Raw genomic sequence first — 10,769 nt, 5'->3', positions numbered from 1 at the left:
GTTTGGGATTCTAACCTCTAACTTAGTATTTCTATTCATTTATTTATTTATTTATTTGTTAGGGACAGTGCATATTAATGAACAGCTGTAACAATTACAGCTGTAAAAATGCCAGATTATAGCAGAAGTGCTAGTTTCCATCTGTTGTCCCTAGGCAGGTAAGAGAAAGACAAATTACAAATAAAATACAAATACAAAGGCACAAGTGACACAAGACAATAACAGAGGTTAAAGGTTAAAAGTGGTCACAGACTTGGTTTTCTTTTATCCACTGTTTGAGGTGTGTTTTGAAGGATGCATATGTTTGCGAGTCTCTTATTGTGAGTGGGAGAATATTCCAATATTTAGTTCCTTTGACTGACAGAACAGTTTGTCTGAATGTAGTGCGTCTGTATGGGACCTCACAGTCTCCTCGGCCTGTGGCCCCTGGTGCCGATCCCACTGGCAGACTTCGGCTTTATAAAGTCCTTCAAAGGAGGAGGAGCAAGTCCGTGCAAAATTTTATATATAAAACATGCATTTTTAAAATGAACAAAATTATGGAAATTTAGTAAATTATGTTTATCTAAAACAGTGCAATGGTGAAACGAAAATGGCTTTTTGTCCTCCAGGGCCCCTGGTTTGACCGGCCCTGTAGAGAGGAGGAGGTGGAGGGGGAGGAGCAGGAGGAGCAGGAGGGGTGTGTTTGTCGGGCAGACACAGTCAGTCAGTGTGGACCGGGAGTCTCAGCGGCAGTTTGGGAGAGTCCGAGCCGGGAAAACTGCGTCAAATACGGGGATAAGTCAACAGGGTGGAATCCGCAATGAGTTGGGGAACGGAGCTCTGGGTATGTCTGAACTCCTTAAACTGACTTTAACTGCGTCCTTTTGTTTTTGTGTTGGAGGGCACGGATACGACGTTGACTTTGTTTGGGACACGGAGAGGGAGAAAGGTGCCGTGTTACCTTTTTTTTTTTTTTTTTTTTTAGCTTTGTGTTGTTGAATCGTTAGCATTAGCTTTCCCTCTGGCTGTCCTGCTGTTAGCCGGCGAGTGCTAAAGCTAAAGCTAAAGCTAATCCACCTTAACGGCTGTGACAGCGGCGGAACAATAGGGCAACATAGTCTGCAGACAAGCTGCGAGGAAACCAAGGGGCGGGTAAGGGGGGGGGTCAGCATACCCTCTCTGCCTGATTAACTGTACACTTAAAACACATATCTCCCACTTTAATTATGTTTTAAATTTAAATAGCAAGTTATAAAGTAGTATGTTGATGTTTTGTGTGTGTGTGTGTGTGTGTCACACCCTGTTCAATGAGAGGCTGGCAGGGATTCCCGGTAACAGGGTGGTGTATTCCGTGTTGGAGAGACCACCATCCTCTTGCTCCCTCTTCTCAAAATCAACCATAATTAACAATGATTTTTTTTTTTTTTAATCACTCACTAATTAGCCATTATAAGTCTCTTTGTTGCCAGTTTCCCCCAGTGTGTTTTCTTCACTGCCATGTGATTAGTTGGACTCTCAGCCCTTATAAAACACCTCACAACATTTGCTGCAGCTTCCCTCGTTATAACTCAACAATAGCCCAATGTAAATCACAATATCTGCTGTAAGATATATATATGTAGATATAAGATCCTCATTAAATCATACAAACAGGAGCTCTTAGTGCTGCAACATCAGAGTGATGAATACTTAATTTGATGAGCTCCTGTGTGTGTGTTAAACTACAGGCTTGTTAGATTGTTTTAGCATGGGATTATTATATTGAATATTTACTGACGTTGTGGTGAGCATCAACCTTTGATTTTTGGGGTGTTGGCCAGGCCATGGCAAAGCTGCTGTAACCAGAGAGGCAACCAGCAGCATCCCATGTGGGTGTGATTTAAGTGTGTGTGTGTGTGTGTGTGTGTGTGTGTGTGTGTGTGTGTGTGTGTGTGTGTGTGTGTGTGTGTGTGTGTGTGTGTGTGTGTGTGTGTGTGTGTGTGTGTGTGTGTGTGTGTGTGTGTGTGTGTGTGTGTGTGTGTGTGTGTGATGCTCCTCTAACTGACCTCAGTGGTTTATTACCTGCAGTTTAATATGAACCAATTTTTTGCTTACTCAGCCCTCAAAAATGTAACTTAACCTGGCTTCTACAGGCGAAGATTTGTGCTCCTCTGTGATCGAAACAGATTTTGTACAAATGAGGATATGATTTGTCCAGATTTCAGTGTCTCCCCCTTCCATGTGTAATCAGTGGAGATTCAAGAGTCTGTTGGGGCCCTAGGCAAAAATAAATTGCGCCCTCCAACCAGCGTTCATCACCGTTATGTCCCCATGCGTACTCTTCTTCCTCTTCTTTTTTCTCTCCTTTAGGCGGATAATTCCTCTTCTTTTTGCTTTGTTGACCCAGGCCCCTACTGGTCTGGGGCCCCAAGCAGTTGCCTGCCTTGCCTGTTGATAAGCAGCGCCTCTGTGTGTAATCCATATTTATACATTTTTATGGTGCTTGATTTAGTCCGCTGTGGTAGTTTTTGTTTTCACTTTGACCGTTGTAGAGACTGGTTAGTCAACCTTATTGGATGAGACATTTCATTTACTTTCAAGTGTCTGTTTTAAAATCTATAAAATAGGTTTCAGTCATTTTTTTACATCAGAAAAGTGAAAGATAACACTACTGCTACTACCATCAGTTTTATGAAAAAAATGGTCTTCTTTTTATTCTTCTTCTTATTATGATGTACTTTCCAGCTCATCTGGCTTCATTTTATTTAAACTGATGAAGCATTTATTGCAATTGAAACATTAAAAAATCCATTATATCCAAAGGAGAACCACATCTTCACACATTGTATAAGATGTGTGTTTGCATATGTAGCTCAGTGTGCAGAAAAGCAAAATATAATCAGAATCAGAAAATACTTTATTAATCCCAGAGGGAAATTTGGTATTGTTTTATTTAATACAAGAAGTCCTCTAAACGTGGTGTGTTTGTAAAATTATGTATAGCCTGTAATTTCTCAAAAGCTCTGGGACATAGGAAAGAAACATGTCAGATAATTAACATTAAAATATGGACAGTAATGAGATAAACAAAGCTGGATTAAATTTCAATTAATTCAAAATCAGTATTTTTAATATGTGCAAAAGTAAAGTAGTGAAACCAACATGAGGAGTCCATCTCAATAAATGAAAAGATTACATGAGTATTTTAAAAAAACAAAGTAAAATGGCTCATCAAGGATGTTTCATTCATTCATTCATGAATCATCTTCTTCCTCAGTGGAGATGCTGTCTAAAGGCCGTCATAATCCCCCCCGAGTCCATCAGGAGCTTAATGTGTTGGCCGTCCGATTACACATGATTGGCTGTCTGATGTCAGATTATAGATTATCGTCCGTGTGATGTGATTTAAAAACAGATGATTGCCTGTTGTGTCTTACACATGACTGACTTTTTTAAATACCAGCCGTATAATATGCGTCATTGTCTGCCTAATTTCATTTTACAGACCGTGAACCTATACAGGGGGCTTAGCTGTACAAGAGTACAGATTACAACTGTTGGACGAATACCATTAATATGACGCCTAGGTTATTGTTTAAAAAAAAAGAAGAGGCTTAAGCGTGTCAGATGATATTCAAAAGCTGTGTTGATAATGTAAATAGTTTCCCATCAGGGTGTGATTATTTATTATCTTTATTAAGGTCTTATCGGCCTGTTGTTTCCTTGAATAATCTCAGAGAGTAAGATAATGTTGGTACACTTGATGCTTTATGATACATTATGGAAGTTTAACAGGGCAAGGTTGCAGCTTTTTAATAATATTCAAATATCTGTTCACTTGCTCTGACTACATAAAACACTCTTGGTGTTTTTCTTGTCATTAGATATTAAAAAAACAACAACATTTAAATGTTTAATAAGTGGGAAAATATTGCAATATAATGCTGCATAATCCCTGTTGGATATGTTTGATGTTGCATGTTTCTTGAGCATTTACAGTGCTGCAGTCTGTTACGGGTTTCAAATGTGAGAAAATATGGAGAAGTCCAATCACAGTTTCTGAATAAATGGTTTTTAATTTCTTGTTTTATTGTACAAAGAGCTCAAAACATAAATAATTGCATGCAAGTAATTCAGGCAATCTTTACAATTAGGACACTTATACAAGCTAAAAATATATTTTTTTAAAATAATTGATCTGCTAATTATGAATGTGAAAATGGTTAAAATTGTTGCTCGTTGCCAGGCGCTGGATGGCCTATAGAGGTTAGGTCATGTCCCATGTGAGGAGGCGACAAGCAGGCGGAGCGTATGATTTTAAATAAACTTGTGATTCTTAGATTTTTCTTGTTGGCAATGCAACATCCAGGAGACTGCAAGCGAATGAATGCATCATTTTAACCAATAATTGTTGCATCTTTCTACTACAATCAAAAGGTATAATTCATACCAACTCATTCAATTCATTCAACAGCATGATCTAAATATAAAGCGCCATAAGGCGGTTTCAGCAAATGCAGTTTAGTTTGGGCGCCTTCGCTTTTGCCCGGCGTTTTGGCTCTGGCTCAGCTCTTTGAGACATCACAAAGCAAGCGAGGAACATCCTATTACCGCTCTGGCTTCCAGCCCTCAGAGACACACACATAGAGTAGGAAGTGTTTGTCTGAATTGAAGCTCTGTGTGCGTTTTGTGTGTGTGCCGAGTGCCAGGATGCCGCCATGCTGTGCTGTGGTCTGCCTGGTGGAGGTGAGCCGGAGGCCAGCAGAGCGGTGCAGCCAAGTGTGAAAGTCCGGCTTCTCCACCGACCGGCCAAACTGAAAGACAAAGATAAGAGGATAAAGGATGCAGAGGAAAGTGGGCAGACTCTGAACGGCCGGCTAGACTCTTGAGTTTACTTTGAGGTCTGTCAGCTGGTAAATAAATGGGGCACTTAAAAGTGATTGTGGAAAGTCGGCTTCAGAGCACTGAGCAGGGTTTTACCCTCCTGAAGTGTTTGCTTCTCCCTTCGTTGTTTGTATTTGAAAAAAGCTTATAACGTCTTCCCTCTGGTGTCTTAAGGGAGGTTTTGTTGGAGTACGCGGGTACTGGGGGTATGTTTGTATCATTTGATACTGAGAAGAAAAGTGACAGCCAGACTCAGGTCAAAACGGCTCAACATTACCACTCCTATTTTTGATATTTATAGACATCAGACTACAGTAGACAAAGGTCTGGAGGGATATCTGTTTACCGTCTAGCGTCTTATCTTTTAGTCAAATGTAGAATACATTTGCAGGAATTTTTATGGCAATGCAAAAGTAGACACAAACTTGTATATTGAAATATTGCTCATTTCAACCAAGCCTTATAGATGTTATTTAACTGGCAGAACTCAAACTGGCAACAGTGGTAACAGATAAATAGTTCAAGTGATTGATCAAATAAAAATGTCATACAAAAACCCTACCTCCACCATTGGACCGTATCGTCCCTCAACCACCGCCCGATGCCCAGCCTCCACCATCGGACCGTATCGTCCCTCAACCACCGCCCGATGCCCAGCCTCCACCATCGGACAGTGTCGTCCAAACCAACAACCGACGCCCAGCCACTAACATCAGACTGTGTTGTCCCCACGGCCATCACCGTCTACATTCATGCACGGCCTGCTCCGACCTCCACCTCAGCGGCAAGGAAGTGTGGACAACAGGAACGCGAGGAATAGAAATCCTGCCTGCATATTATCCCATATGCTCTTTTGTAAAGTGTCTCGAGATAACACTATTACTGCCATCCATTGGCTCCTGGTTGATGACTTTTGCTACTCCTCCTCCACTGCATATCTCCTACTTGATGTGTATTGTGTGTTTTTGTCCGGCTTTCCATTCCCAAAATTTGTAGACTATACCTCCTATTTTTTTTGGATGAGCTCCCAGGCAAGTTGAGCCGATCCTTAAAGGTGTAGAGCAGTGTAGTCGGTCCGATTGTATGATCATGTTGGAGATGATTAAATCTATAAAGTTGATCCTTCTGTGATGCAACCTGCAGATTGGTCCGGATTGACATGAAGCATGGAAATTGTAAACATTGTTGTTTTTAAACCACTTATTGAGAGATAGAGACTTGATGAAAATAACATTATGATGGTTTCTGATTCTTTGTATCCAGAGTCAGATTTAGTAAATCTACACAAGGAACTTGACTCTATAGTTTATAAGACTCTCTTTGTACTGACACAAATATGTACTATGGCAATAGTGCAGTGAAAAAGAGTGCAAAGGATGATAAAATAAATAATACATAGCGATGTAGGCAGATTGCTTATACATGCATAAGGTAGAGGTTGCAAAAAATAGATGCAGTATGTTCTTAAAACAGTAAATATAGTGTGGACAGTTGCATAGGGAGAGTCTCAGTCTTTCTTCTGTTGTTTCATTGGATTTTGAAGCTCTCACTGTGGAGGCTCTGCTCTGGTAGGAGGGTTCCTGTTGTTCAGCAGGGCAGTAGTCTGTGTCTTAGCAGATCACAGCGGGTTTGGATGAAGTCATGTTGAAGCTGAGGGCACTGGCCTGGACATTACAGGCTGTTACATCCAGTCCAGCCAAGCTTTTCAACACATTGTGTGTACGTGGAGGGGGGGGTGTTTATGTTGGTGCGAGAGAGAGAGAACATGTTGCCATGGATGAGTGACAACGATAGCAGAAGCCCTCGTTATTTAGTTTTTGTCCTGAGTGCGAAGGAGCATGTCTTGCTTAATTAATAAAATTGTGCTAACACACTCCTTCTAGAGACAGGCGGAAGATGAAGATGGAGAGAGAGGAGGGAGGTGTGAGAGAAGAATGGAGGAGAAAAAAAAACCCATTAGAGGAAAGAAGGGAGAGCAGGTTTAATAACAGGAGAGAAGGGAGGGGGGGGGGGTATTTTAATATGAAGGCAGATGGACGTAGAGACAACTGGAGTTTATAGATATAATGGATTAGATAAAACTTTAATGATCCCAGTGGAGACATTGGCTGCTGCAACAGGGAGCAGTAACAGGATACATCAGAATGAAAGCCTGTCAGTCAGAGGAGAATATGTTTACACTGCTTAAACAGACCAAACATTAAAACATGGGCAAGTTCAGAGTAAAATGAAAACAAAGCAGGGCAGCAATAAGGCATGTCTACCTGTCATTCACAAGGTGCTTCCACATCTGTCATTCTTGTTGAGGCTAGAAAGGAAGAGATGCAAATCCCCCCCTTCCTCCAGATATGGTCACTTCTTGCGCCGGAAAACCCATATGTCACCAGTCAAACTGTCCAAATTGAGGCTTCAGAAACAGTTTTTATACACAGTACAGTAAATGCAATGTGTGCAAATGTGTGTATATCAATGTGTTAACAATTCTGAAGATCCCTCTCCCGCTGTCTCCGTCAACTCTACCTGGAAAGCAACAAAGGAAGGCTGGACTTATGAATGAAACCTTCACTGAAAGGTGGCCTATAAATAAATCCAGCACATGATTTACATACGTTTATCTACATCAGTCAACAAAGGATGAAAGTTAAAACCAGAAAACACCACCACTGTGTGTACACCAAGTGTACTAACCAGTTAAAGCATTGTTTTAGCCAGAGCTTCATGTGTGAACTATAATGGCAGAAGTTATCTGGACTTCATCAGGATTTTTTTCTTGCCAGCCCTCTAGGAACATTTTCCACAAGAAGTCATACTGAGCTGATGTGTGAACTCACAGCAGGTGACATTCTGGGAAATGCCCCGTGAGCGAGCGTGTTGGAGTGAAGACATTTATATCCTGGGACTGCTGGGCGACCAGTTTGATCTTTTTGCAGTAAATGAAGCTGCTTCACAATCTTCTCTTCTTGCCAGTATGTTCCTCTCAACCGTTTCATTTACACATAGCATTGATAAACAGGCAAAACCAGCCATGTCAACATCTAGGGCTGGTTTAGCTCAGAGAAGGCGACCCATGTACAGAGGATACAGCCCTTGTTGCACTGGTTCAACTCCTGATCCTGATTGGTGCATGAAATCCTCAACTCTCGCTCCCCACATTTTCTGTCTCTCTCTTCAGCTCCCCTATCAAAAAACAGCCAAACATGTCCAAAACATTTTTTTTTATAATCAATATAGTGTGGGACACATGACGCTGTGAATTCCATGGCATTCTTTTCACAACATCTCCTGCCTCTTGAGACCCCCCTTCATGTCCTCAAGGTAAAGTCTCCCGCTGTGAGGGACAAGGTCTTATCTATCCTGACAAGTGTCCACATTTTCAGGATGCATTGTGTGAAAGGGCGTTTGTGAAAATGGATCCAATTGGGCTGATTTTTGGCTACAGAGTTAATGACGAAATGTACTTTATGGGCTCAAAAGGAATATTCATGATGTATTTGTTATTAGACAAAAATGCTTTGGATTCAATGCACTCCCTTAGTCCAGGCCCTTCAAACTTTGTCCAGTACCTCAAGTTTTTGAGGGATTTTGGTGCAGCTTTCAGACCAACGAATACTAGGTCAACATAGATTTCCTCTGCTGCAAGAAGACAGCTGTTTTATTTTTTTTATAGGTCTGTTGTTACTCTACCTTTGCCACTATAACACCACTTTAATGTTTCTTTGACACTTTATCTGTTTCTCTAGTTAAAAAAGTCAACCTTATTTTTCTACCTCAAATCTTGATCGTCCTTTGTAGCACCATGGTCCTAGAGGAACAAAATGTAATTTCAATGTGTACTTTCACATTACAATGAAGAAAACTTGACCTGATTTGATCTGAAAAGTATCGGTGCGGTGTAAACGCTCAAGAATTTAGACAGAATCTGATGAACGGTTTTTGGCAAAATCATCTGTGACACTTGTAGAAACAAAGAAAAGCTGTGACCAATCTAGCAATAAATTACTCAAACATACTGAATGACCAACTCATAGTCGTCTGAACCTAATTGTATCACGGGAAACGAACAAACACAGAGCTGCTTTCCTTTTTCCTCGATCCCCAAGGCTTCTCTCCTCTCCCTCCCTCTCGTCCTTCCTCTCATTGCCTCACTCTCTCGCCTCCCTCTGGATGTGACCACAGCTGTATCCAACCCGCCAGCTGTTTGGCAGTTGAGCTCTCGATGGACTCAGTTAACATCCCACCTGTACTCCTTACTCTGACCTCGGATAAACCCAGTTTCCTGTCAGACTAAATGGGCCAACATGGGTTATATGGCCTGACTTTGTGACATAGTTGTACAGGAAACAAAACAGGTGTATTTACCTTTAGGATTACTATATGGCCTGCAGGCTAACTTGCCAATTTGTGTCATGAAAACCTCCCAGCATTTATTATAATTTCTTTCCAGGAAGTACAAATCTGAATCACCAGAGACACAAACAGTTCCAGACGTCTCAGAGTCATGACTTGTTTAGATGCAGAGCTTCGGTCGGAGCTGCTGCAGCTGTGTTCACTGTCTGCTGTCGTCCAGGAGTCAGCGTGTCTGTCAACAGTTTATTAGTCAGTTTCTTTATTAGCCAGCGGATAAAAATGCAGGCTTCAGGACATGTGGAAAATTGGAAGATGTGGGGAATTTTTCTGTTGACTTTTCCCCAGATCTCAAACCCAGTCATTACACTAAGCCTGTGCTGGATTTCTGGCTGCTGTCAATCCGAGGCCTGCTTGTGTAACATGCCGACAGACAGTACTGTAGGCTTCACAGTGAGAGCATTCCTGTTTGTTTGCCCTGTTTATTAACGTTGACTCTCAGTAAAGATTTGTTAAATATTGTGCAAAAGAAAAGAGTCACAACAAATTGACGTATACCATACAGTTGATATAACTGTAGACGTGTTTTGAGGGTTTTTTTTTATGCTGAGGTTGTCAAAAAAAAGTTTGAAATGTAGATACTTTTCAATACCATCTGTTTTAAAACCATACGCTCTCTGTTATTTTCGTGATTGATGCTAAAAGCTGCTACAAGTGAAAGAGATAGTGCTGTCTAGATTGCTCAAATGTGTTGGCATGGTTTTAGATTTGAGGGTGGCAAAGTCACTCAAAGACGTTGTGAGAAGCCAAACAACCACATCGACTGAGAAGCGATCTACAGTCATATTATGCAACACTTATTTCTCTGCTAATGTCTACAGCCCGAGTATGTGTATTCATCTTCGACCATGTCTGCAGGCCGTGGTTAAATGGCTACATTGGAGAGGGTACTTTGTAACATGCTAATTAAGATAGGATAGGGTTTCAAACTTAGTCAGCTAACTTTTAAAGATCGACAAGGAAAGAGAGATTTTTTTACGTTAGATTTATTTCTAATTTCTTTGTATGAAAGTCTGAGCAGAAAAACTTTTCTGCACCCGGTAAAGCTGCTCAACATGAGACAGCGGTAACAGAAAACAACACAGCCCAATGTTATGTCACAATCGCAGGCTGGTGAGTGAACTAGTGCCATAAAGCTGTGCGCATTTCACACCAGACAATTGGGCCCGCTGTCAAAGTTGCAGAAGTGGACCAACGCTTTTTGTGTCTTTATAAATTCAGTAATTTGGGTTTTTTTTGGGACAGCTACTCTGCCTGTAGGCATTTTTTCACTTCCTGTAGACCAAGCTTATTAATCTGCAGCGCCCCTGCATGACTTGGCAAAGATTACATCCCTTAGTAGGCTAATTTCTGTTGACTAAAACATCAGTGAGACTAATGCATCCATCATGGCTGCTCAACCTGTGACAACTCTTCTAGCCTGTGACGCACACTCAAGATGTCCATCAGCTGATGTCCTTATGGTTTCTGTGTACTGAACACATCAGCTGTCTGCAAAACCTGCTCACCTCTGCTGCACC

At 41.3% G+C, this 10,769-nt stretch overlaps 1 protein-coding gene across 2 annotated transcripts in view; it reads left to right on the top strand.

Annotated features, from left to right (window-relative positions):
* Positions 1–683: 683 nt before the first annotated feature.
* The window catches only part of fnbp1l (formin binding protein 1-like), a 52,915-nt gene continuing 42,829 nt past the window's right edge, over positions 684–10,769 (top strand). For both annotated transcript variants that reach the window (XM_061034298.1, XM_061034297.1), the window contains exon 1: positions 684–826. In XM_061034298.1, the coding sequence (XP_060890281.1) occupies positions 803–826 (24 nt within the window). In that variant the 5' untranslated portion in view covers positions 684–802. The remainder of the gene's footprint in view (positions 827–10,769) is intronic.

Source organism: Labrus mixtus, chromosome 3 (genome assembly GCF_963584025.1).
Source record: "Labrus mixtus chromosome 3, fLabMix1.1, whole genome shotgun sequence".
Lineage (NCBI taxonomy): Eukaryota > Metazoa > Chordata > Actinopteri > Labriformes > Labridae > Labrus > Labrus mixtus.
The sequence above is the reverse complement of the archived record's forward strand: the minus strand, read 5'-3'. Positions and strand labels throughout refer to the sequence as shown.